This window comes from Aspergillus pseudonomiae (assembly GCF_009193645.1).
Source record: "Aspergillus pseudonomiae strain CBS 119388 unplaced genomic scaffold BDV37scaffold_35, whole genome shotgun sequence".
In the NCBI taxonomy this organism is placed as follows: Eukaryota; Fungi; Ascomycota; class Eurotiomycetes; order Eurotiales; family Aspergillaceae; genus Aspergillus; species Aspergillus pseudonomiae.
Genome location: NW_022476027.1, coordinates 125,524 through 149,204, shown reverse-complemented (window position 1 = coordinate 149,204; position 23,681 = coordinate 125,524). Strand labels below are relative to the sequence as shown.

General features: G+C 50.0%; 8 protein-coding genes across 8 annotated transcripts; 5 read left to right on the top strand and 3 right to left on the bottom strand.

Annotated features, from left to right (window-relative positions):
• Positions 1-783: 783 nt before the first annotated feature.
• pmt1 (protein mannosyltransferase 1) lies at positions 784-3,825 on the top strand (the record flags this gene model as incomplete). Its single annotated transcript, XM_032087268.1, has 5 exons — positions 784-1,046; positions 1,112-1,401; positions 1,457-1,740; positions 1,794-3,254; positions 3,334-3,825. The coding sequence occupies 5 exons, from the start codon at positions 784-786 to the stop codon at positions 3,823-3,825; spliced, it is 2,790 nt and encodes a 929-aa protein (XP_031941181.1).
• A 395-nt stretch (positions 3,826-4,220) lies between these two features.
• On the bottom strand, positions 4,221-4,918 carry BDV37DRAFT_283341 (uncharacterized protein; the record flags this gene model as incomplete). Its single annotated transcript, XM_032087267.1, has 4 exons — positions 4,221-4,271; positions 4,365-4,563; positions 4,673-4,716; positions 4,778-4,918. 4 exons carry the CDS (start codon positions 4,916-4,918, stop codon positions 4,221-4,223), a joined length of 435 nt encoding a protein of 144 aa, XP_031941180.1.
• A 266-nt stretch (positions 4,919-5,184) lies between these two features.
• erf2 (palmitoyltransferase ERF2) lies at positions 5,185-8,076 on the top strand. The gene is made up of 3 exons (XM_032082024.1): positions 5,185-6,615; positions 6,680-6,788; positions 6,847-8,076. The coding sequence occupies exons 1-3, from the start codon at positions 5,633-5,635 to the stop codon at positions 7,591-7,593; spliced, it is 1,839 nt and encodes a 612-aa protein (XP_031941179.1). The 5' UTR covers positions 5,185-5,632; the 3' UTR covers positions 7,594-8,076.
• BDV37DRAFT_248900 (putative histone-lysine N-methyltransferase (Ash1)) lies at positions 8,033-11,820 on the top strand. The gene is made up of 4 exons (XM_032082023.1): positions 8,033-9,885; positions 9,938-10,311; positions 10,369-10,568; positions 10,625-11,820. Exons 1-4 carry the CDS (start codon positions 8,715-8,717, stop codon positions 11,325-11,327), a joined length of 2,448 nt encoding a protein of 815 aa, XP_031941178.1. The 5' UTR covers positions 8,033-8,714; the 3' UTR covers positions 11,328-11,820.
• Positions 11,821-12,263: 443 nt separating this feature from the next.
• Positions 12,264-15,780, bottom strand: BDV37DRAFT_248898 (uncharacterized protein). The gene is made up of 2 exons (XM_032082022.1): positions 15,638-15,780; positions 12,264-15,529 (listed from the first exon to the last, which is right to left on the bottom strand). The coding sequence occupies exons 1-2, from the start codon at positions 15,647-15,649 to the stop codon at positions 12,578-12,580; spliced, it is 2,964 nt and encodes a 987-aa protein (XP_031941177.1). The 5' UTR covers positions 15,650-15,780; the 3' UTR covers positions 12,264-12,577.
• Positions 15,781-15,920: 140 nt separating this feature from the next.
• Positions 15,921-17,235, bottom strand: BDV37DRAFT_248896 (LYR motif-containing protein). The gene is made up of 5 exons (XM_032082021.1): positions 16,693-17,235; positions 16,457-16,621; positions 16,298-16,360; positions 16,183-16,232; positions 15,921-16,130 (listed from the first exon to the last, which is right to left on the bottom strand). The coding sequence occupies exons 1-5, from the start codon at positions 16,741-16,743 to the stop codon at positions 16,121-16,123; spliced, it is 339 nt and encodes a 112-aa protein (XP_031941176.1). The 5' UTR covers positions 16,744-17,235; the 3' UTR covers positions 15,921-16,120.
• Positions 17,236-17,298: 63 nt separating this feature from the next.
• Positions 17,299-18,446, top strand: BDV37DRAFT_248891 (uncharacterized protein). The gene is made up of 3 exons (XM_032082020.1): positions 17,299-17,616; positions 17,675-17,772; positions 17,849-18,446. Exons 1-3 carry the CDS (start codon positions 17,428-17,430, stop codon positions 18,342-18,344), a joined length of 783 nt encoding a protein of 260 aa, XP_031941175.1. The 5' UTR covers positions 17,299-17,427; the 3' UTR covers positions 18,345-18,446.
• Positions 18,447-20,411: 1,965 nt separating this feature from the next.
• BDV37DRAFT_124680 (uncharacterized protein) lies at positions 20,412-23,457 on the top strand. Its single transcript, XM_032078640.1, has 3 exons — positions 20,412-20,455; positions 20,534-22,188; positions 22,244-23,457. The coding sequence occupies exons 2-3, from the start codon at positions 20,937-20,939 to the stop codon at positions 23,398-23,400; spliced, it is 2,409 nt and encodes an 802-aa protein (XP_031941174.1). The 5' UTR covers positions 20,412-20,455; positions 20,534-20,936; the 3' UTR covers positions 23,401-23,457.
• Positions 23,458-23,681: the final 224 nt, after the last annotated feature.

Genomic DNA, 23,681 nt, shown 5'->3' with positions numbered 1-23,681 from the left:
TCAAGCCGATGGCGGGTGGGGATGTAAGTGATAACTGGAGGGGGTGGAAAAGCAGTGACAAGCGTTCTTCTTTGGCTTGCCTTACCTCATCTTGGGCGCGGCTACTGGGGCTCACGGCGGTTGAACTAGCCGCGCGCTAGTCAACTTGAAGTATTGGTGGAGACTTAGGATGAGCGAGTAATTGCTTAGAATGCCCGTTGGAAATAATGCACTTAAAATTACATGGCATAATATACAACGTAGGTGAATAATTTCTATTAATTTCGACGCATTGGACAAAGGGTTTGTGTTCTTCTGTCTTGTTTGATTTAGGGGCTGTTCTCATGGGGAATGCCAAACCACCGCTGCCACCGGGACTACTCTCCGTCGTGACTTAGCTTCCTTTGCTAGTCAACTCCAACCTCAAACTCCTTGTCCGCCGACGATCTGGCCTTAAACCGGAACACCGCTTTCATTCGTCTCCCTAATTTGTCCCACACGTGTTGTCTTCCTCACCAACGGTCGATGTATCTTTTCTAGTTGTTTTCTTCTTCTTGTTCTGTCATGGCGTATAGTCTTTTAACCTACTACTCTCGTTGATTGATTGCCCTCATTTCTTATTTGGTTCCATTGCTCGGCGTGGGGTTGTTGAAAGCTCCATCTGGAGTCGGAGCCCTCCATACCTCGTGCTTACCCTCTTCGCGTATCTGTGATATCTCTTGATGGTCTTCGTTCCTTTTTAATATCCTTTGATACCGTCCCTTTCTTCCGATCTTTAGTCTATTTAACCTCATTGGCGCCAAAATGCCGCCCAGATCCAAGAACGCCCTGGAGGTCCAGCCTCCGACAAAGGCAAGCCGCTCCTCAAGCCGCTCCCCGAGACCGAAAAATCGCAAGAAGGCAGCCGCAGAGACGTTGAATTATGGCTCGGATGGAGTTAAGGACAACAGTATCTTCAGCCTTCCTACTTCCGACTACAAGGCCCTAGTTCTCGTCACCTTGGTCGCTGCCGCTGTCCGTCTTTTTAGAATCTATCAGCCGACAAGCGTTGTCTTCGACGAAGTCCAGTATGTCCTAATATCTCTGTAATTGCGCGAGACGACCCGCATTGGGCTAATTAATATACCCACAGTTTTGGTGGTTTTGCATCGAAATATATCAAGGGCCGCTTTTTCATGGATGTTCACCCACCACTTGCTAAACTTCTCCTTACACTTGCTGGTTGGTTGGCTGGATTCAATGGCGATTTCGATTTCAAGGAAATCGGCAAGGACTATCTGGAAGCAAACGTCCCATATGTGGCAATGCGAATGCTCCCAGCTATTATGGGTGTGCTTACGGTGTCCTTGATGTTCTTGACGTTGAAAGCATCGGGATGCCGCACCACGACTGCCGTGCTGGGTGCTGGTGTGGTGATATTTGGTGAGTTGATCTATTTTCTTGGTCTGGATACCCACACGCGCTAACCACCTAACAGAGAATGCCCTGGTCACCCAGTCTCGTCTAATCCTCTTAGACTCGCCGCTGGTGTTCTTTACTGCGCTTACGGCCATGTCCTTCACATCTTTCACGAACCAGCAAGAACTAGGCCCATCGCACGCCTTCCGTGGACCCTGGTGGTTTTGGTTAGCTGCTACTGGTCTATGTCTTGGTGCTACTTTAAGTGTCAAATGGGTTGGCCTTTTCACGGTGGCTTGGGTTGGCTCTCTCACCATCATTCAACTATGGGTTCTCCTCGGGGATACAAAAAATGTCACTCCGGTATGTGCTCTAGGGTTAGAACCTTGTCTAATTGTTAGCTGATGTCCTTGTAGCGCTTGTGGTTTAAGCATTTCTTTGCTCGGTTCTTCTGCCTCATCGTGATTCCATTGGGCTTCTACTGTGGAATGTTTGCAATCCATTTCCTGTGCCTGGTAAATCCGGGTGAGGGCGATGGGTTTATGTCGTCTGAGTTCCAGGCTACATTGAATTCGAAGGCAATGCAAGATGTCCCCGCTGACGTTGTTTTCGGCTCCCGTATCAGTCTCCGCCACCTTAATACGCAGGGTGGCTACCTTCATTCTCACAACCACATGTACCCCACGGGAAGCAAACAACAGCAGATCACGCTCTATCCGCACAAGGACGAGAACAACATCTTCATTGCGGAGAACCAGACTCAACCTCTTGGTCCCGACGGAGAAATCGCGGGTCCTTTTGCCTGGGATAATATTACCGCCGAGTATATTGAAGATGGTGCTATCATTAGATTGAACCACTTGATGACTCAGAGGAGAGTCCATTCGCACGACGAGCGCCCACCTGTCACTGAGGCGGATTGGCAATATGAAGTATCCGCCTATGGGTTCGAGGGCTTTGCTGGTGATGCAAATGACATGTTCCGCGTAGAGATCGTCAAATCGATGTCAGAGGGTGAAGAAGCAAAGAAGCGCTTGAGGACCATCCAGTCCAAATTCAAGTTAGTGCATGTCATGACCGGTTGTGTCCTATTCTCTCACAAAGTCAAACTTCCCGACTGGGGTTGGGAGCAGCAGGAGGTGACCTGCGCGAAGGGAGGCACTTTGCCCAACAGTGTCTGGTACATCGAGTCTAACAGCCACCCAATGCTGCCGGTGGATGCAGAGAAGGTTAATTACCGAAATCCCGGGTTTTTGGGCAAGTTTTGGGAGCTCCAGAAGGTGATGTGGACGACCAATGCGGGATTGACGGAGTCTCACGCTTGGGATTCGCGACCCCCGTCGTGGCCAACGCTGCTCCGTGGCATCAATTTCTGGGGCACAGATCATCGCCAGATTTACCTCCTTGGCAACCCACTTATCTGGTGGTCCTCGACATTGGCAATTGGCATCTATGTACTGTTCAAGGGAATCTCCATTCTTCGCTGGCAACGTAATTGTGCCGACTACCGCAACGTCAATTTCAAAAGATTTGACTACGAGGTTGGCACAAGTGTCCTGGGATGGGCCTTCCACTATTTCCCCTTCTACCTCATGGCTCGGCAGCTCTTTCTCCATCATTATCTTCCAGCGCTTTACTTTGCCATTATCACCTTGTGTCAAGAATTTGACTTCCTCGCCAACCGTATCCATGCTCTTGGACTAGCATCCAAGCCCGCCATTGGCAAGGCATTGGCTGGTATTTTCCTCGCACTGAGCATCTTCACTTTCACTCTCTATTCTCCTTTGGTCTATGGCAACCCCTGGACTCAAGACGCTTGCCGCAAGGTGAAACTTTTGGATACCTGGGACTTCGACTGCAACACTTTCCATACTGACGTAAGTGTTCCGAAATGGCAACCTCCCCGACGAGGCTACTAGGCGTGTCGCATCACGACGGCTGACAAGGAAACATTAGCTTGGCCAATATGTGACCCACTTTACAAATACCAATGTTGCTGTACCAACAACACAGGCACCTCCCCCCGAGGTCCCTGTAGTCCCTCCACCACAGCAAGACCAACAAATCCTCCAGGAAGAAGCAGAAGATGCCAGTGTTACCCCGGAGCCCCAGCCGCCTGTTGCTAAGGCACGAGTTGAATACCGTGATCAGGACGGCAATATTTTAGACGAGAACCTTGTTGCCGCCCTTGCCAAAGAGGGTAAAGTATCCTTCGAGACTCGCCATGAAACTCGCACTCGCTTGGAACACGGCCATGAGGTCGAAATGATCAATGGCCAAGTAGCCCCACCGCATCCAGACGTCGAGGGTCAGAATCCCGAGACTATTGGGAAGCAAAAACAAGCTGCACATGATGGCCCCGCCTCCGCTGCGGGGGGAAGCTCTGCTGCAGAGCCTAATCCTCCCGAAGCAAAGCCCGCCAGCGAAGGGAACGAGGCGACTAACTAATCTCCTGGAGTGAACGGAAACGAGGCATCTTGGGTTTTTGCATTCTGCTACCGCGAATTTTCTTCCTTTCCTTTTGTTTCAACAATCGTCAATCTTGACCATCCTCTTCTCTTGTACTTCCTTTCCAGAGACTAATTTTTTTTTATCCCTCTTTGATCTAACGAAATGTGACTTTGTACATGACTACTTCCCACTGGGTCGACCGCCTAAACGTATACCACTGTTCACTTAGAAGCTCCTTGTAATGCACAAAAGCAGTCTCCAATTGATTCCCGTCAAGATGTACTATGCACAACGCTTCTCTACTCTTCACAGCAATTTTAGTATACAGCGACCAGTGTTGAGATGCCTCTCAACCAAACCCCTAATAACCCTCTATGTAGCTGTATGACCATTTAGTAATCCCACTCCTCCTTGCCGTACTTGTTGTAGCGCTCGTGGAGATCCTGAGGGATTATCTTAGTAGCTATTCTCTCTCGAACATCGCGAAAGCCGATATATAAAAATGCATCCTGAAGCAAGGTGGGGATTGAACATACAGCCGGCAGAGTAACATTGGGCACAATAACAGTGTTCAGAGCGCTGGGGGCGTTTCTGAGGGGCTGGCTCTTGTCACCGTGAGGGTGGTACTGGTACTTGTAGACCTTGCCGTCGTCCTCACGCTCCCAAGGCATGGCGCTCTCGCCAATGCGCACGTTACTCTCGGAGTTCACGGAGGTGGGCTTCTTGCCGAAGTACCTGTCATGAGGAAAGAGTTGTTAATATTCTGTTTGGCTTCCACATGCAATTGGGGAATTTTTGCGGCCGGTCGCGGGTTGTAAAAGTGGGTACGGGGAAGGATATTCACCATCCAGCAGCAAGGAAAGCACCGGACATGACACCGAGCAGGACCTATAGAAGATTAGAGTTCAATTCCATCAGCCCAATTGATCAGACGAAAGTAGCTGCGTACGTAAAGCTCAGGGTCACGACGAGGAGCCTTGTCGAGGCTGGCCTCCTCCAACTTGGAGCTGTAGAAACGGCGAGCGGGGGCACGGAAGGCAGACTGGCGGGCAAAGGCCCGGCGGGAGGCCATGGCGGCAATTGACGACATTTTGGTAGTTGCGAGGTATAGAAGGTGGTGAGGTAAACCGGAGATCTCTTTAGAGAGGTGGGAGAATGCGTGGGTGTCGGACGATGATGTTGCCGGCGCATCACATCAGGTGACATTTCGTTGGCCCATCAGCTCCCGAGGCTTAGTCAGGACCGGCTAGCCAGCTGGCCCTAACCGGATTGGGGTTGGGCCAAGTAGGGGATTACATCGAATGCGATAATGCTCGTGCACGCCGTTGGACGGGCGAGGGGTGTCTTTTTGCTGTTCCTGCCTTCAGCTTTCCTGGACTTGCACAGCATGCAGCTCGCGTCGCTGTCGTGATGTAACTGGCTTGTTAGCTGCTTTGCAGTCGATCGCAACTCTATTTAAAGGTTCGTGCTGTTCGGAATCCCTATTGTCGAATCGTATAGGGGGAGGCTATCTTCGGCGCCGCGTTTTTGACATCGAAATCGCACAGGGCTTACTGACAGTCCTGATGCATAGGTTGCTTACATTCTTTAACTTGATCATACTTTCGGCTTTTTTCTCTTTCTTTTGCTCTTTCGTCGTAGCTGTCGCTCCTTGATCAACTCCTATCCCAGTTCTGTTCTTCGCGCATTCGATTACAGCGACCCTTGGCTGATATCACGCTCAATATCCCTCTCCTTCGTCTAGCCACAACATGATAGTCAACATTAATTGCTAGCAGCATAGCAACTACCTATTTAGAACATCATGGCATTCTCACCAGTCAACTCAGAAGCAAGTGATGCGCCACCTCCAGGGCCCACGCAACATGCGCTGGGTATTCCTCGTCCGCCTTCCGTGGGAGGTATCTCGTCTCGAGTAACGGAGGATATGACTTCTGAAGATGGGGATCAGTCACAATCAAATACCGGAATCTCCTCGTACGCACCGCACCGGTCACGGCCATCCGTGTCTAGTAGGCCCGGTCCTCCCCCTGTGAGGAGTTCTGTTACCAGCCAACCAGCAACCCGACCAGGAAGCTCGAATAGCAGACTGAGCCGGAGCCACATTCCTTCATTGACAGCGCAAGGCTTTTTTCGGCCGTTATCTTCTCAGCGACTCCAAGCCCATCGAGGCCGTCCTATGACGAAAGGGACAGAATCATCGGACGACTGGGGTGATCACGCAAGTCAAAATAGGCGCAGTTTAATATCCAATAGCACGCTTGCTCAGAGCTCCATTCCACAGGAGCAGGACGTTCCTCCGTCTCGAGGCACGGAATTCACAGACCCCATCCTCCCTGACCGAAACACATCAAACGCCAGTCCCATTGGTAATACAACAGCGCGAAGTATAGGCGAAAGTGCTATGCTTCTACGCGACAAAGAAAGACAGAACCAACCTTCTCAGCCTCACCTCAACTTGAGCGTGGGTGTTGCTAGTCCAGGCGGTCATGACATTTCCCAAAGATCTCCTCTTACCTTCTTATCTCCACCAAATAGAAACGGTGGCCAAGAGCATCGCGATAGTCGGAATCACGAGCGGCTGTCATCTGCCGGTTCGTCTCCAGGATCCATTGAGAAACAGAGTCGGGCGGTAAGCAAAAGCCATCTGGGCAAGAACTATGAATATTTCCTTGGCAACACTATTTTCTGTGGTGGTGGGAGGTTTCAAAATTCTCGGGACAAGCCCGTCAATGTTGCAACCGGAGTATTGGTAGTTGTGCCATCAGCTTTATTCTTTGGGTTCTCGTAAGATACCTTCCCTATATGAGTCGATCTGCTCGAAAAAAAAATCACTGCTGACCTTGCGCAGGGCACCTTGGCTTTGGCACAATATCTCACCCGCTATTCCTATATTGTTCGCTTATCTCTTCTATCTATGCTTTTCCTCGTTTTTGCACGCCTCTGTCGTTGACCCCGGGGTAAGAAAGAGCTCCAGTATAAGGCACGACGTCTTTGTCGCTAATTCCCCTATGTCAGATCATTCCTCGTAATCTTCACTCGATGCCGCCGCCAGATCCATCAGATGATCCGCTAGCGATCGGTCCGCCAACGAATGACTGGGTTATGGTTAAGTTGGCGACCTCTGAGGTTGCAGCTATGGACGTGCCAGTGAAATTCTGCAAAACCTGCAATATATGGCGACCTCCGCGTTGCTATCATTGTCGTGTCTGCGACAATTGTATCGAAACACTTGATCATCATTGCGTCTGGCTTAACAACTGTGTCGGCCGTCGCAACTATCGGTATTTCTTCACTTTTGTGGGCTCGTCCACACTCCTCGCGTTGTTTTTAATCGGCGCAAGTCTGGCACATATCCTCGTATATCGATCACGAGAGGGCGTTTCTTTCAATAATGCGATCGATAAATGGAGGGTGCCTTGGGCTATGGTCCTCTATGGAGCCGTTGCGGCTCCGTACCCAGCCTCCCTCTGGGCCTACCACCTATTCCTGGTTGCTCGGGGAGAGACTACTAGGGAATATCTAAATTCCCACAAGTTTGTGAAAGCGGACCGTCATCGGCCCTTTACTCAAGGAAATATCCTGAAGAATTGGATATCCGTCTTTGGGCGACCTCGGCCCCCGACATATATGCAATTCAAGAAGTCATATCACGAGGGTGACCAGCGCTTAAGCATGGTGAAACGAAAATACCTTCCACGAGACGTTGAAGCTCAAGCAGGCATAGAGATGCAGCATGTCCCTTCTGGTCAGCCGCAGGACTGAGTTCTCTAACGATACTCTCAAAATATGGGGCGCCCACCAGACACTATTTTTATAGATAGGGCTCTTCTTCTACCTTTCTCAGGCATCAGCCATCTTTAGTTTCTCTCTTTCTCTTCTAAAGATACGTTCCAGTAATAATGGTTTTACGGTCCTTTATTATTTTCTTTCGTTTATTGTTTGGGGTTCATCTTGCCTCCTCAATGCATGAATAGGCATATCTTCACTTTCTTCTGCCCATACCAATCTGTCAAGGCAATTTATATACACGTTGAGCCAAGCGTCTTTGATTTGTTTATTTGTACTTTTCCTCACACTCTCCTTCTTGTGCCTCGGTTCCTTTTTTCCTTCTGTTTACCTCGACGAATCTGCTGCGAGGCAACTCTTGGTTTTGGACTCTGATATTACGTTATACGAGGGATATTTTGTATGATATCGAAACCCCAACCTGCAGATAGACTATGAATAATCCATCCAGATCCGAAATGGTATGTAGTAGATCGCAGGGCATGTAGCGTCATGACAGCTGATGGTGAGCGCCCATGGATGGGAATGGGACAATATCAGGATGGAATGGATGGGGAGGGTGTAGATAGTGCGGTGGCGTATGCACTGGTCTGAGACCAAACAATTGGGCTCCAATTACATGGAGTGTTACTCTTGCTTACCCTCAGGGGGGATTTATGCGTGGGGCCGAATGTCTGGCCTGGTGGTTGTCTCGCTTCCCTGGTGGTTCTGCATTCCGCCGTGCCTTCGATACGGACTTCTTCAACCCTCTCCGCATCTCTTCTTCTTCTCCCCCATTCCCTCTCCATACCACGCCCGTGCCCCTCAAGCCAGCCTTCTCGCTGCCATTTGCCCGTCGGAAGTTGCGTGTCAGAGACCTCTCTTTTGAGCTTCTAATATGATCCCCAAAGTGTAGGCCCTAACACAGTCACTCCTGATAAGAGGCAGCCACCTCGACCCCCGTACCTGGGAAATCAGGTCAGCTCAGCCGGACCTCAGTCCCCCTCTTTATTTGACGCATAAACCCCTCAAAGGCACTATCGTTTCACCCTTCCGGGCGGTCTCCCTTCCCCTGCAGTCCCAAATACTCACCGCAAATCAGTCCCGAGACCCTTGGGATGGAAAGTCAACTTAGTTCAGCCGGCGCGCCTCCCGCGACTCCCGCAACCCTTTCAGACCTCAATAAGCACGCTCACGAGCCCGCGGACGACACAATGGCCTTTGAGTATTCAGAACAACTCCTCACCCCCGAGAACAGTCGCTCGGAGACTTCCAGTAACAATGAAAACGCGTCTACCGAGGAAAAGCCGACTGCACGGCGAAGATCTACACGTGTAACACGCGCCTCTTTACGGGGGGAGGCACAACTCGACGGCGACATGGAGATAGATAACCAAGGGACCTTGTCTACGGCTGGCGAAAATGACCCCGCGGTCTCGGAGGAGGCTCTGCTCGATAAAGCTGAGGGCGGGAAGAGGTCCCAGGCCTCCCACCTGCGCCACAGCATAGCGGTCATGGAGTCCTGGAGTGAGGCAACGCTCGCACAAGACAATATGGAGACCGAAGGGGACCACCCAATGGCTCCAGATACTCCAGTTTCTAAGTCCTCGCAAGAGCTGCAGGCCAGTGACATGGGCACGTCACTGCAACAACGCACTTTACGGAAGCGCGTAGAGCGGATCCTGACTGAGGAAGGGGGCAGCAATAAGGGCAAAATTACTGAAACGGCTAAGGAAACCAAGTCGCCAGTAAGACGCTCGTCTCGTTTGAGTCTGTTAGAGAAGGCTTCAGACCTTGTTGGCCGGGCTAGCAGCGTTTTGGGCAAACGCTCGCGTGACGTGGTGGGAAAGGGTAAAGAACTTGGCCGGCGTGCTAGTTTACGACCTCGAATTACTGCTCCCAAGGAGGACCCGGTCAAGGCTGCCAGCGAGGCTCCTGCGGCGAAAAAGAGGCGTGTTTCTGAAAGCGATCTCCCTGCCAAAATCCAGGAAAATGAAGACACCGAGCAGGAGGCTCCCAAGCCTGTGACTCGATCCAAGACAAAGCGCTGGTTAGCTCATGGATTGTACACAGGCCAGGAATACACAGAGTCTCGGCCCCTGCAGAGTAGGAACAGAAATGCAAAGCGCAGAAGCCAAGGTCCCACACAACGCAGACTGCTTCCGATGCCAATGTTTGCAGGAGATCGACTATTGAAACAGGGAAGAGATTTTGAACTCCCCTTCGATATATTTTCTCCGCTTCCTTCGGGTCAACCCAAGCCCAATGAGTGGAGAAAGACAAACAAGAGTATGATTACCAGTAGCAGACACTCGCGATGATGGCTAACTTGCGGAATTAGATGTCTTTGTAGGGGAAGCATCCAGCATATGGCGAGCAAACAAGCCATTGGAGCTATCCAAGTGCATGTGCGCGGAAGAAACTGGCTGTGACGAGGAATGTCAGAACCGTTACATGTTCTATGAATGTGATGACAGCAATTGTGGTGTGGGCCCCGAGTGTGGAAATCGGAATTTCGAGGAACTGAAGCAGAGAACCAAAGTGGGCGGGAAATACAATATCGGTGTTGAAGTCATCAAGACGGAAGATCGAGGATATGGCGTTCGTAGCAACCGCACCTTCGAGCCTAACCAGGTCATCGTGGAATACACAGGAGAGATCATAACGCAAGCGGAATGTGAGAAACGCATGAGGACGATTTATAAAAAAAACGAGGTATGCATCCTTTCCCCCCTTGCTCTGGTGGATGGGCGACGTATTGACTGCTATCAGTGCTACTACCTAATGTACTTCGATCAGAACATGATCATCGATGCTACCAGGGGCTCTATCGCTCGTTTTGTAAACCATTCTTGCGAGCCCAACTGTCGGATGGAAAAATGGACAGTCGCGGGAAAACCGCGTATGGCGCTTTTTGCTGGTGATCGCGGAATCATGACCGGGGACGAACTGACCTATGACTATAACTTTGAGTAAGGTTACCTTACCATATAACTTGGGATTGTCGATGCTGACCTGCTACTTGTAGCCCCTATTCTCAGAAAAACGTTCAGCAATGCCGATGTGGATCAGACAGGTGCCGTGGTATCCTTGGACCACGACCGCGGGAGAAAGAGCAGCGTTCAAAGGAGAAGGAACTGAGGGCTGAAAACGAGAAGAAATCTAGTTCGAAGAATAACAATAAAAAAGCCAGCATCACCAAGCAGAAGGTGTTGAGTGGATCTACTTCGCGCGTCAATAAGCGACAGCTTCTTGGTTCGAAGTCCATCAAGTCTGGTGTGAAGAAGGTTGTTTCCAAAGCACGTTCTTCTGCTTCCAAAGCAACTACAACATCGAAAACTAGTTCGAAAACGAGTGTCAGCACAAAAGCCACCAAGACGACAAGCAAGAAAGCCATCGCAACCCCAGCACGGCGACAAGTGAAGAAAGATAATGCCAGATCCAAGAAGGAAGTTAAACTGCCGAAGGTCAAAACCACAAAGACTAAAGCCAGGAAACCGATGCAGACAACCAAAACCCAGCCGGCGCCATCAACATCTAAACTAAGCCGTCCATCCGAGAAGACTAAAGCGAAGATTCTCCAGGCTGCTAAGGGGACGAACACTCGCAAACGTACAGTGAAGAAGAAAGACACTAAGACCAAGAGTCCTGCCAAGCGTACTTCTAAAGTCAAGGAGAGTACTCCTCGCGGGAAGACAGCAAGCAAGGCTGCTAAGAACCCCAAGGCATGATCAATTTGGGCATGTTGGCTCCATAAGAATACCTCAGGTGCTTCATCCTGGGCCGATCTACTGTGTGAATACTGCTTCGTCCACGGCTATCTTTTTCTTCCAACTTCTTGGGGAGCTTGCTCCATTTCTCTCATTTTTCTTATCTCTTTCTTTACTGACAATTCCTGCTCGTTCTTTCCCTCTTGATGATAAGTTACCCTTGTATTTTGGCCTAATGTTTTATTTTTGCTTCCACTACACCTTGTGCGTCGTCATCGATCAACCTTGGGTCCGATGTTGGTATGGTCTGACGGTATTCTATCTTTCTTCTTGTGTCCAACACTCCTGTTCACTGGTTTTGATGTTTGCTGTGTTACGAGATCTGACTTGCAGAGGCGGTGTTATTGCTGTAATGTTACTACTTTCTTCCTGGCTGGTTAGTCGACAGGATATAAGTTCAGTTGTCTAGGTCGATGTTGTCTATCACTAGCTGGTTTAATTAACTGAATCAATTTTGACTTTGCTAATGAGATCCTCAATTTCTGTATTATTGCAGTGGAGAGAGAGATATGCAAGTGCGCGTTGCACTCGTATATATTTAGTATACTATGGCAAATCCTTTCTACCAGTCCCTTTCCATATTGAGGCAAGTTCGACGAATCTAAGTAGAATACAATATCACATTTACACCGACGGGGGAAATGAGGAAGGTGAATAATTCTCACATCGACTCACACCCTCCTTCGATAGTCACAGTCACTTGACCCGGCAGGTAGCCATTCGGTGAAGAAACCTAGTCAAGAGGATCCACATATCATTGACTGAAAAATCACTCCATTCGACTACCTGGAAATGCCCGGACACTCAAGGTGCCTGCATACAGAATTTTACAGTCCTAGTTCTGGCTGACATGTATGTACCTATTCAGGCTCGACAGCTAGTTTAGAATCACTTGAACGCTGGAACCATTTCATAACGTACAGAAGAGATTAGCATGCCATGGTTTGTTTTCAATCGCTCTCGGCCTCTGCGATACGCGACTCTCCTGTCTTTTGCGGGTTATCATGAGAACAAAAGGTGTGAGCTTTGTATGACGTTCTGACTTGTGGATACTCCTATGATACAACATGCGATCGATCCAAATATGCCTGGTCCTAAAATCCAGAATCCCCTTTCCAGCACAATACAACGCCGTACACCGATATACGCCTGGTCCCAGTTCAATCAAGCGACCCTTTGCCCCCAAACAAATACTATATACTATGTGCAGATTAGCTCGATGGGTCTTGAACAGTGTCAGGTCCCGGTGCTGGTGCTGGTGCTGTCTCCCCTGCTTTTGGCTGTGTTTCTGTTTCCTCCTTTTTTTCAAGCTCAGGATTCAAGTCAGAGATTGGAGAGAAATTTGGTGCAGTTAACTCGTGGGTTTCACTGGTTTCACTGTTCTCGATGGGTCTGGGCTGGACGTCTTCTGTACTGGCTGGTGCAGGTGGAGTCGCAATCCGGGGTGACTGGAGTTCAACCGGTTGCTGTGGTGGCAGAGGCTCATCCTCTTGGAGAGGCTGTGTCGTCTCTGGTTGAGAAGCATCGGGTCGCTCCTCTACTTGTTCCATTGACGGCTTCACCGGTGCTTCCAGGTAAGGATGCGCTACTGCTTGCTCCGTAGGCTGTGGAATCTGCTCGATAGGTGTTTCTTGCGGCAGTTCTGGGAGTGACGCTGCAGGTGCTTCTGAATTACTAGCCGGGGAAGGTTCTTTTTCTTGTGCTGAGCTCTGTTGTGGAATCGGTTCTGGCTGTGCTTCAGGTGGTTGTACTCCTTGGGGCTCTCCATGTGGTTCTTCCACCTGCACTGGGGCCAGCTCCTCCGCTTTCGGCTCAGTCTGTTCCACGGTAGGTTCGACTAGCTGCTCAACAGAAGCTTGCGTGAATTCTTGAGTAGCAGGCTCTATTGATGGCTCTATCGGTGTCTCCGTCGTGGGCTGCATCTGCTGTTCCGTAGGGGGTTCTGTGGCTTGCTCTGCGCTGTTTTCGGTAGCAATTTCTGGGGTGTGTGTAGGTGGTTGGTCAGCCACCGGCTCAATGGGCTCTGCAGGTTGTGTTGCTGCTGATTGCAAGGTTGGCTCAGTGTACCGGTCCATGGTGTCAACGTCTATCTCCATAGATGTAGGTTGCTGGGTTGTCTCCGTACTGATATGACCAGCATTGTGGTCAGATAGAGCTTCTGTTTGATCACCAAACTGAACCTCGCCCCCTTTCTCGACGTCAGGAGCATGTCCTAAACTTGCTTCTAAACTGTCCAAGAGACTGGAACCATTGTTCTCTACAATATCCTCAGCTGGCTGGGCGGCGAGCTGCTGTAAAGCCGGCTCGGGATACGAATCTGGCTCTGATTTGAGGATCTGTTCCGACTGGGGAGCTTGTTTTGGTTGGGCAGTTTGTTCTGACTGGGGGGTGTCTTCTAACTGATGGGTCGGTTGTGGGTGGGGAGTTTGTACTGGCTGGGCAGTCTGTTGTGGCTGGAGTGCCTGCTCTGGCTGAGGAGCTTGTTCTGGTGGCGGCATCTGTGGAAGGCTAGTCGGCGGTTCCAATTTCACATTCTCGTCCACGATGCCTACTTCGGCTACCGAGTCAGTCTGTCCCATCGAAGGAGCTTCCAATGGCTTCCCAGTTGGATCTTCACTCTTCGCGACAGGGAATGAGTCCGGTGCAGTGACCTGCGGGATGTGTTGAAGCTGTGTGGGGACTGCATCTGTGGCTGTCTCAGTCGGTGCTTCAATGGTCTCGGGGGCTGTCTGCTGTTGAGTATTCAGTGTTGTCTGGGGTAGGGATGCAGCATCGTCAGCGGGGAACTCGGGGCTGACACCGGTCATCTCCACATCCTCAGCAGGTGTCACTTGTGTTGGCTTTGCGGGAGGAATGGTAGAGCTTGGTAGATCAGTACTGGGCCGAACAGGCTGGAAGGGTTGCTGTGGTGCGAATGATACAGTGGGTACTGCAGGTGGCTGTGGGAGTGCCTGCGCAGGTAATTCTGACGCGACGGCTGGAGGATTTGGAGCTGGCGGTTGTGAAGCAACCACGGCTTCAGTAGCGGGTGCAGTAGAAGTAGGAACTACTTCCGGCACGGGTCCAGATGCTGAATCAGTTGTCGGCTCTGCACTTGGTTGGTGAAGTGGGGTCTCCGGTGTCTTAGCATCCAGCATAGACTCATCGCCGTCGTCGCTTTCCTCGCCCTCCTCAGCATCTTCTTCTTCTTCTTCCTGGCCATTTTGGTCGACTGAAATCCGCGACCTATCCGCACCCTCTTTACCATAACCTGTTTCGGCGCTGCCATCGCCAGCTCCAGTGCCGGCTCCGTGTACGGCGTTTGCATCTGCTCCCTCACCAGGAGCGAACATGACCTTCTTCCTCCTTCCTTTCCCGAAGCCCTTCGCCTTACGCTTAGGAGGCGGGGGGCGCCTCTTCGGAGGAGTCATGACAGCCGCTGAGGCTGGATCTGCCACAACCACGCCTTCTGCATTGACCACGCCAACACCTTCAATAACTGTTCCAGGAGCAGGCGCCTCGGGTGTTACAATTGTTTCGCTGTTTTCTGGTACCAGTTGAGAGTCGTTGGTAATTTCCCCTTCAATCTTATGCCCTTCCGGCACCCAGGCCTCGTAGACAGAGATGTTTCCACTGTTCGGGTCAACCTTCTTGAAGCGGGTCCTCCTCATTGGCGCAGACCCATTCTCAGCGCCATTGGCACCGGCGGTTGTAGCACCATATAATGACGGCAAGCCCGGTCGTCTCTTAGCAAGAAATTCGACCTCTGAGTTCTCCAAGTGCCTGGGGACCGTGCTCCACTTGCGCGTAACAAAGCTACGCTCCGTAGTCTGCAAGGCTGGCTGTTCTTCCACATCTGTAACCTCCTTTTCTTCATCCTCTGCATCTTTTGTGGCTTTGCGAATATATATGCACCCTGCACGGGCCGCACGGAGGAGCGCTCTACTCATCGGGGTTAATAGATGGCTGTCTTTGGGCATTGGGTGTTCTGGAATCGTTTGCTTTCCGCCAGGGCCTTCTACAAATGATTCCTGTCCGTCCAGCTTGGGGGTTTGGGAGACGGTCTGTAGCTGGCGCGTCCATCGTCGAACCGGAAGTCCTTCGAAGACATCGTGGTCGATCTGGCCGGTTCTAGTGCGGTTGGCGCCATCGCCGAATTGACGACCGGAGCGTGAAGATCTGAACTATGGAGTTGTCAGTACAGTGGTCATCCCTGGTATATGGTCTCCGCTAATGTTGCATATGACGAAGATTCGGGTAGCCGATAGCGATGTCACCGCGGAGAAACCTACAGTAGGTGGCATGATGAACAACGGTTTTGCGATCTTCCCTCCGCAACGCGATAAAGAAGAAACGTGCCAAACACCCCAGTATCGCTAGCTATGCGAATGAAGCAAAGAGGCGGAGCTAATGAAAGAGATCGTTGGCTAATGAGCCCAACTGGGAAGGGTTGTCGGGGTCTCTGTCGCGATGCGATGGAGTCGCGGGAAAGGGAACGATATCATCACGTGACACAAACTACAATAGACTCACATTGGCAACACCTCTACATTATTATCTGCATGACAAGCAGGATGAGAGAAGAATCGGCGTTCTGATGATAAGAGACTGCGCTACCTACAATGTAACTGTTCCATTAATAATACAAGAAACACCTCAAGTCTATTGGATCGATCACATCATCCTTGGTCCCCATCGGAATGGAAAATCAAGCCTCTTTCCGAACCTCCTGTGGTGTGTCAACCGCTTATTCATTCGTGATCCTTTGGTTCCAATTAATCCCAACTGTAGCGTATATTAGTGTGCCTGTAATACGAGAGCTTCACACTCATCTTACCCAGTATCCTTCTGACGAACAATATCCCCTTCTTTTCCAGTTTGCTTGCCCTGTAAGAGTTCGTGAGCTCCACGTCCGGCGGGCTACTGGTGATATCTCAATGAGCGCTACTAACCGTCTTCTGGCCTTCAACAACCAGCCTGTCCATTTGATAGAACTGACTGATGACGGTTTGCCTCTAAGATATGTGTCAGCGATTCCGGAGTACAAAGCCGCATCACAACATTCGGTAGGGTATCTGAACGCTGTCGCAAGAAAGATATCCATGACTGACCTTCATCATGCGCAGATTCTGTAAACCATCCTGGATCAACTCTTGTATCCTTCTATCCTCCGTCTCAAGTTGGTGTTCACGGAAAGCATCCCTCGTCCGCCGACGGGCGTACTCGCGGAAGTTGTAATTGGAGAACTGGGACGACTGACGGAGCAAGGAGCGAAACTATACCCAAAATCAATCGACAAGGTCAGTTCAACCCCGCCACGATAGGGGAATAGTTCTGGAGTACATACCAAGGATCGCACCTGGAAGGCAGTGTCCCGTTGTAATGCTGGTACAGACATGATGACTGGCTTGAAAGCGCTAAGAGTGGAGGGGAAGAAACCACAACAGTTAAGCTGTACGTATAGCGACAGTAGCGAGCACAGAAGCGAGGATCGCAAGCTCAATCGGATAGTGTTCGGTAGATCCTAAGACGTATTTGTCTTCGGCTTTAGCGCCTCAAGCCGCTAACCCGGAGGCTTAACACTCGGGGTTTTGGAAAGGGGATAAATTCGATTGTTGACCACAATACGATCAACCAGGAATTTATCAAGGCAACGATAACGAAATGATAATATCAATTCCAAGAAGCTATTCACAAGGTGTTGAGCACCATGAACACCGCAACCGGAGGTGGCGTTGAGAGGAAAGTCACACTTTCCGCGGGAAATGAAAGCCGGATAGCTCCTATTCAGGGCTTGGAGAGTACACTCGTACCACCAGACGAAGATGAGTAAATCAGGAGTCACTTCCTGATATGGGGGGTCGATAAACGGTAGAAGTGATGAATGACTTGTTCGCGGGAAATTCTTTTGGTTTTCCCGGAAGCGCGATGACGGAGTTATCGGACTCCTCGGCCGATCCCCATAAATTTGGAGAAGCGACTCGGAGATCATCTAAAGCTTCCCTCTTGCGTAATTGACAACCTCGCGTCGGTTCCTGTCAAGTCGGGCCCTTTCTGGTCCCTATTTCATCTTGTTCCCCCAATGGCGCAAATTCCCACTCCTCCTGCGTCTCGCCATGGTTCAGAATCACCCGAAACCGAGTACAAACAGCCTCCGGGAGTTGACTCCTCAGGCTTATTGCGGTCGCTGGACGCTCTTCTCGAACGGTATCTCCATCTCTTAGATCGTCATCAAAAATTACAAGCCGAACTTGCCACAACTCTATCTTCGGTACAACAACCTTGGAAACACAAGGCTCAACAAGGACAAATCGCTAATACCAGACTAGGGGTTTCTCTCACTCGCTCAAGCCAACTACACTTGCCCCCCAGGCCGGAGATATGGAGCAGACTACTACGATGAACGTATGAAAGCAACAAGAAGGGTGTAAGTTGGAGCTGTGCCTTGCGCGATTTGTGTCGGTTTTCAGGGCGTTCAACGCTAATGAACGAGGTGTCATCAGGGAACTAGAACTCCCTCCATCCTCGACCAAAGATGTCGAGGCATCCAGTGTGGGTGAATCGTCCGATGAATTTACCAAGCGTGGCGACTATAGTCGCATCTTTACTATAAAACAAGCTACAGGTGGTAGTGCAGAGGAACCCTCTGAGTGGATTGGAGGAGAGAGCCAATCTCACTCGAGTAATGCGTCCACGCTGGAATGTGAGGATCCTGAGAGGAAGCGTGACCCTAAGGCTGGGGATTCCACAACATCATCGGATAACCCTGGGGCGCAAGAGCCGGCAGAGACAAAGCCTAGATCTTCGGGGAAGAAGCCCCGTTCTTCCGACCCCATTAGATGGTACGGAATCTTGGTGCCACCTTTTCTCCGTAGTGCTCAAAAATCTTTCACGGAGGCTGTAGGGGGTCCCTTGCCTGAGCTGGCGAGTGTGATAGTCGAGATGCAGACTGTGGAAAAGGAAGTGAAACGTGTGCGCGAGAAGATAGACCAAGCATGATTGTTAATGCGTCGCATAATATATATATATAGTACTAATGTATGCATGTATGTATATGTATGTGTATATGTATAGACCCTGGACGCTTCAAGTAAGGAATGCAGAAAAAGTGCAATGCATTTGGTCTGGAACCAAGTTGAGTCAATGCAATTAGATAAGCCTACTTACTGTAGTAGTTAGTTAGGCAAATAACTATGGTTCAACCGCGTCAAATTTTGGTCCGGTATCGCCTAATATTTTTAGAAGTTGAACAAAGCGTCCGGTGGTCTACTAGTACTATATCCGGCGTTACTTAGAGACTGAGCATGTCCAAAAGATGGGTACTATAAGCTCGGCATGTGCGATCCTTTGTACGGAGTACTGTGTGGTCCTTCCTAGAAGCACAAGCCATGGGCAAGTGGAGAGGTGGGATCTGTGCAATCAATTCCTTTAATAGTGGCCTCGATATTTAATCTATCAATTACTATACTTAGGATAACTTCTCCGCAAGCTTTCAATGCCCAGAAATGGAGTTGGATATACAAATCATAAATAAATAAACGGTGCCATGTGCGTGGGAATTCTTCAGTAGCTCAATACCGTATCTTTAATACATACAGTACCTAAAGACTGATAGATTACTGTAACCATTGTTACTGTATCTCCAGATGGTTGTACCATCTCCATCCAACGCCTTCTGATTCTGCATCCTGCATGCAACTATCTAGTACTTAGCACTTCGAAGGTACTTTCTCATTGGCGCTTTTCAGTATCATCTTAGGTATTAGTGGCACCATGTGGTTGATGTCTTGGTGTCTCACTTTGACCCTTGCAGGACCCAAGCCGCTTTGACGAGTTAACGAACAAGCTAACGAATAGTCAGTCAATAGTTAAACTTCATGAACCGAAATGAAGACGAAGTTGATTCGGCTAAAAGTGTCCTCTTTTGTGAAACCCCATCGGAGATATTCTGGAAGCTGAGCTGGTTCTTTCATTTTACCTTTATACTACTCCGTACTCTTCTCACAATTGTCGATCGCTAGTACTTTTGTCCATTTCCAAGCTTTGGATCGATCAACGTCTTGACGGATCTCTCGGCGACTGCCGTTTGTCCCAGCCTTCGCTTCCCAAGCCCATTGGACCATGCACACGGGAGAGATGGTTTCATGTTGAAATCGCAAAGTGGCACCTTCTCCTCAACTTGAGACGTACCGTCGACCGCTAACGACCTTGGAGTCTCCACCGAGCCAATGGGGCTCGAGAACGGCCGGAGACCCAATAATCCAGTCACTTCGCTTCCAAAAGTTGATCTGATCCTAAAACTCGTTGAGCCAATCCGCGGTCCTCACCTAAGATACAACTCTAAACCTGATGTTGCAGCGATTTATGGAACTCCGTCAACAATCTGGCACCAAAATTCATCGCGAACAAAGAAACATCCAACAGGAAACGGGCTCGACGGGGGCCTGTCTTTCTTTTCGCCCTCGAAGGTGTTACACGCAGTATGGGGATTGTCATACATGAACAAGGACTGGCAGTTGCATATTGCCTGTTTGGTCAATTGATCCTTTGTCGCACTTGCGACGCTATCAAATGACCCTTTCGTGTCCGCTCCCACGCTACGTGCTCCACTTCATTTTGGCATGGACTGGGTCCCAAAACAATCCACGCCTCTCTCATCCTGTGCCCATGCATACTTTCGTAGCGCGGAAAAGCAAGCAACAACGCCTGATTTTGATTTAGATCCTCGGGGTACTGGAAAACCCTGATTCTTATTACTCATTCCTGCGACGTGCTTTCTTTCTCTATACGCATCTGGAGGCTGTTTCCTGTCTTCTCTACATCTTCCTCCTTCTGTCTTTTCTCAACAAGGGCTAGAGGCTCGTTGTGTTTTCTTTTCTTTTCGTGACCCCTGTTATTTCATCCGTAAGTCTACCAGCATCAACGCATGGGTTACTCCGTACTCGATGGGGCTAACACCTGTTTTTGCCTACGCCTTCAGGGGTTTTTTTTTAAACAGCCAAATGTTCCATTAAGATATCACACTGGTCTTGTTGGTTACAATGGCTTGTTAATTTCAGGACTTTGCTCTCCGTCATTCATTTCTTACTCTAGATGTTCTTCTAGTCATGGTACACTGCTCTCTCATATACAACCCTTACCATATTCCGAACTATGCCTTTGCTGACTTCGTATCATATTCACCGCAGCAACGGCATTGAGTGCCATTGCAATACTTCTATCAACACACTCTTTTTCTTTTATATCAAACTTGAGCACAGGCTCCTCAAGTACTATTCGCTTTTTGCGCATTTACAGCGTAGTCAACAGCCACCGCTGCAGGAAGCATTTGAAATCCATTTTTCAGAAACTATTCCGCCAACCTTTTATTTCACTCATTAAACTTGTCCTTGACTGGCGTGTCAAGCTGGCTTCCAACTATCACAAACAGACAGGAATATACTAACACCGCAACATCGGTGATCTCTTATGGTTTAACAAAGGCTGTATCATACGGGAACACATCGTGACTATTGTCAACTCCCCATTATTTGACCCTCGCAGCACACGCTTCTAAGCACAGCTCGGATCCTTACGCTAGGCTCAACTTGCATGATGGAAAGACAAGGATCTGTTCGACGGGCAAGGGAAATGCTGGAAGCTGGGAAACGTCACGAACCTCAGGCGGACGCAGGAGTGCCACCTCTCGGAAATGTCGCGCATATGGCACAATGGCCTTTACCAACCGGGAACTCGCAGACGGACATGGTCGATTCGCACGTAAGACATATCACTCCCCGGGGGCCCCCACCTCAGCGGCCCCCACGGCCCGACATGCCATCCCCATCAGTGTATTCAGAGAGAAGCGTCCCAGATGTGGCACCGAGCCCTCTACACATCAAACGACCAGTCCCATCGTTCTCACAGCCATTATCACATTCATCGCCTCCTCGGGTTAGTGTTGCAGCTTCAACCCCTCGCGTGTCTGTTGCGACGGAGGATCTCCTGAGGCACTCCACAGTTTCCTCGGCTGCCTCTATGGCATCGATCCCTGATTTCCCATTCCCCGCTCAACGTCTGCCAGCCGATCCCTCTCAGAGAAATGGATCAAATCTCGCCCCTCCTCCCCCTATAGGCCGGCAGGTCGTTAATCGCATCTCCTCTGTTTCACCTATTCCAGAGGAGCGATCCGACAGTAAAGGTTCATATGTATCGAACAGGGCGATCCCGTCATGGACCTCGGCAAAGGCTGAATCAGAGATCTTGGGGTCCTATCTTGATGGAGTCTCAGATGATGATGGAGAGACGAATCATGCTGTTAATGGGAACAGCTCTACCCTAGTGAGACAGGCAAGCATAGGAAAACGAGGTCAACCTTCGGTGTGTATGATCCGAAGGTCTACTGCCGAGTCACCTGTACAACCTCCAGAGGATCCTGCAAGAGCTAGACCTGCCGCCTCGGACGTCCCAAACCCGTCGTTCCCAAATGACATTTCGACTGGAAGGGCAAGGAGAGGCTCGTTTCTGACATCATCGTCTGATTCGTCTCACTTTGATTTGGACAAGGCCCCATTTGTATTGGATGTTGGCCAACAGCACCAGGAACATGTCAACTCTGAAGCTCTCGCAAAAGAGATTGAAGGGTTTCCGAGGGCCATACCAACGATGAGCGACAAAAGGCCAGGTGGCCGCAGACCACCTCCCCTGAATATGGGTGCCGTGCGTGACGCAGAGAAGCGAGGCAGTCTTACAAGTTTGCCTGACTTGATCCGGCGTGCGACAAAACTTGCAACAAATCTGGAGCATGGGAGAACGGCAAGCCGGAATGATCTTCTCGGTGGCGGACCGTCCAGATTCCCATTTGGTAAGCACTTCGTGTCCTGTAGTAAATCACTTCTACAAACTAACTTTATGTCCAGGCCACCAATATCGTGGATCGGGATCTATCAAAGATATTCTTGCCTCGTTTCCCCCACCAGCTGCTACGCCCGAGAACGGCCACTCGTCTTGGCCTTTTTTCTTCAGGCGATCAACATTGCATCAGTTGAATTCCCGAGATTCGGGACCTAGGGAGGTCCAGGAGAAAGAACAAAAACGGCCCCGTCGTTGCTGCGGAATGTCCCTTCGACTGTTCATTATTCTTTGTGTCGTGTTTCTCATCATTGTTCTCGTTGCTGTTCTCGTACCTATTTTCGTCGTCGCCGTACCGAAGCATAAGGCAGCCAATGCCAAGTCAGGGTGTGCGAAGACTGCGCCATGTGAGAACGGCGGTGTTAGTGTCTCGAGTGGTGATATCTGCTCTTGTGTCTGCGCGAATGGCTATACAGGTTCCCGGTGTACAATAGCCGGGGATGCCAGCTGTACCACGACCGAAATAAATGACGGCTCCGAATCCAGGAACGCCACGATGGGGAGCGAAATCCCGCGCTTGTTCGAAGACTCTCAGAGTAACTATAGCATTCCGCTAGATCCGCTCACCATTATGGCACTCTTCAGTCAAAACAATGTTTCCTGTACTACAGAGAACACACTGGTCTCATTTCGAACCGTGTCCGACAACAAAGCCCGGCGCTTTTTCCCCGTTGATCTGCCAGTCTCCCCCTTTCCGGAAGACCAAATTGGTGGATCGATACCTACCGCCACCCCAGAAAATGTCCCCACGCGGGCCCTCGCTGCTCGAGGCTCTACCTCAACCATGGACGGCATCATATTTGATGGTTCAGAACCAACAGAGGTCCACGGACCGCCGACAAGCGCAACACCATCAACAACTAAGGAGAGTTCCGTAGTTTCTTCGACCACCACAGCCACACCCACACCAACTGCCACAGTCTCCACGGAGGTTCTGGATTTCTCCCGAATCGCCGTGCTCTACATCTTGGAGAAGACTGGTACGCTTGATGCGGCCATGCTCTCGGAGAAGAAGATTGAAACATACCTCACTGGTCCATACCCTAGCTCGAAGGACAAATACACTATCGATCTCGCCAACTCGGGTGTCAAAGGAAACTACACCTTGAACTTTGAACGATTTCAGATCACGTCACCAAGCGGGGATGTTGTGGGTGGAAAGTAGTGCGGTGCACATGGGTGCTCAATATTCTGCTATAATGTATTTATTTCATTTATATACCAGCTTGGGTCGTTTCTTTTTGTCATGCTAAAAGTAGCTATAACCGGAGCTTCTTTTCATTTTGTCTTGATTTTCATTAAATGAGGTATATTGTTGTCTTTTGTCGATATCTTTTTGTGCAGTGCAATATTCCCTTTTTTTTTTTTTCTTGGTCTACTTTGTGATTTTTGCTGGGTGCATGATATCCTTCCTGCCTTGTTTATCTCCGTTTGGCCTGTATTAGA

Bases quoted from the DNA above. Each gene is read 5' to 3' on its own strand.
- erf2 (XM_032082024.1), top strand. From the start codon at position 5,633: ATGGCATTCTCACCAGTCAACTCAGAAGCAAGTGATGCGCCACCTCCA. The intron at 6,616-6,679 runs GTAAGATACCTT...GACCTTGCGCAG, and splicing joins GCTTTATTCTTTGGGTTCTC to GGCACCTTGGCTTTGGCACA. The intron at 6,789-6,846 runs GTAAGAAAGAGC...CCCCTATGTCAG, and splicing joins CCTCTGTCGTTGACCCCGGG to ATCATTCCTCGTAATCTTCA.
- BDV37DRAFT_248891 (XM_032082020.1), top strand. From the start codon at position 17,428: ATGGCGCAAATTCCCACTCCTCCTGCGTCTCGCCATGGTTCAGAATCA. The intron at 17,617-17,674 runs GTACAACAACCT...ATACCAGACTAG, and splicing joins TTGCCACAACTCTATCTTCG to GGGTTTCTCTCACTCGCTCA. The intron at 17,773-17,848 runs GTAAGTTGGAGC...AGGTGTCATCAG, and splicing joins ATGAAAGCAACAAGAAGGGT to GGAACTAGAACTCCCTCCAT.
- BDV37DRAFT_124680 (XM_032078640.1), top strand. From the start codon at position 20,937: ATGATGGAAAGACAAGGATCTGTTCGACGGGCAAGGGAAATGCTGGAA. The intron at 22,189-22,243 runs GTAAGCACTTCG...CTTTATGTCCAG, and splicing joins ACCGTCCAGATTCCCATTTG to GCCACCAATATCGTGGATCG.
- BDV37DRAFT_248896 (XM_032082021.1), bottom strand. From the start codon at position 16,743: ATGTCTGTACCAGCATTACAACGGGACACTGCCTTCCAGGTGCGATCC. The intron at 16,361-16,456 runs GTCAGTCATGGA...CACATATCTTAG, and splicing joins AGAATCTGCGCATGATGAAG to AGGCAAACCGTCATCAGTCA. The intron at 16,233-16,297 runs GTTAGTAGCGCT...GAACTCTTACAG, and splicing joins TTGTTGAAGGCCAGAAGACG to GGCAAGCAAACTGGAAAAGA.
- BDV37DRAFT_248900 (XM_032082023.1), top strand. From the start codon at position 8,715: ATGGAAAGTCAACTTAGTTCAGCCGGCGCGCCTCCCGCGACTCCCGCA. The intron at 9,886-9,937 runs GTATGATTACCA...TTGCGGAATTAG, and splicing joins GTGGAGAAAGACAAACAAGA to ATGTCTTTGTAGGGGAAGCA. The intron at 10,569-10,624 runs GTAAGGTTACCT...TGCTACTTGTAG, and splicing joins ACCTATGACTATAACTTTGA to CCCCTATTCTCAGAAAAACG.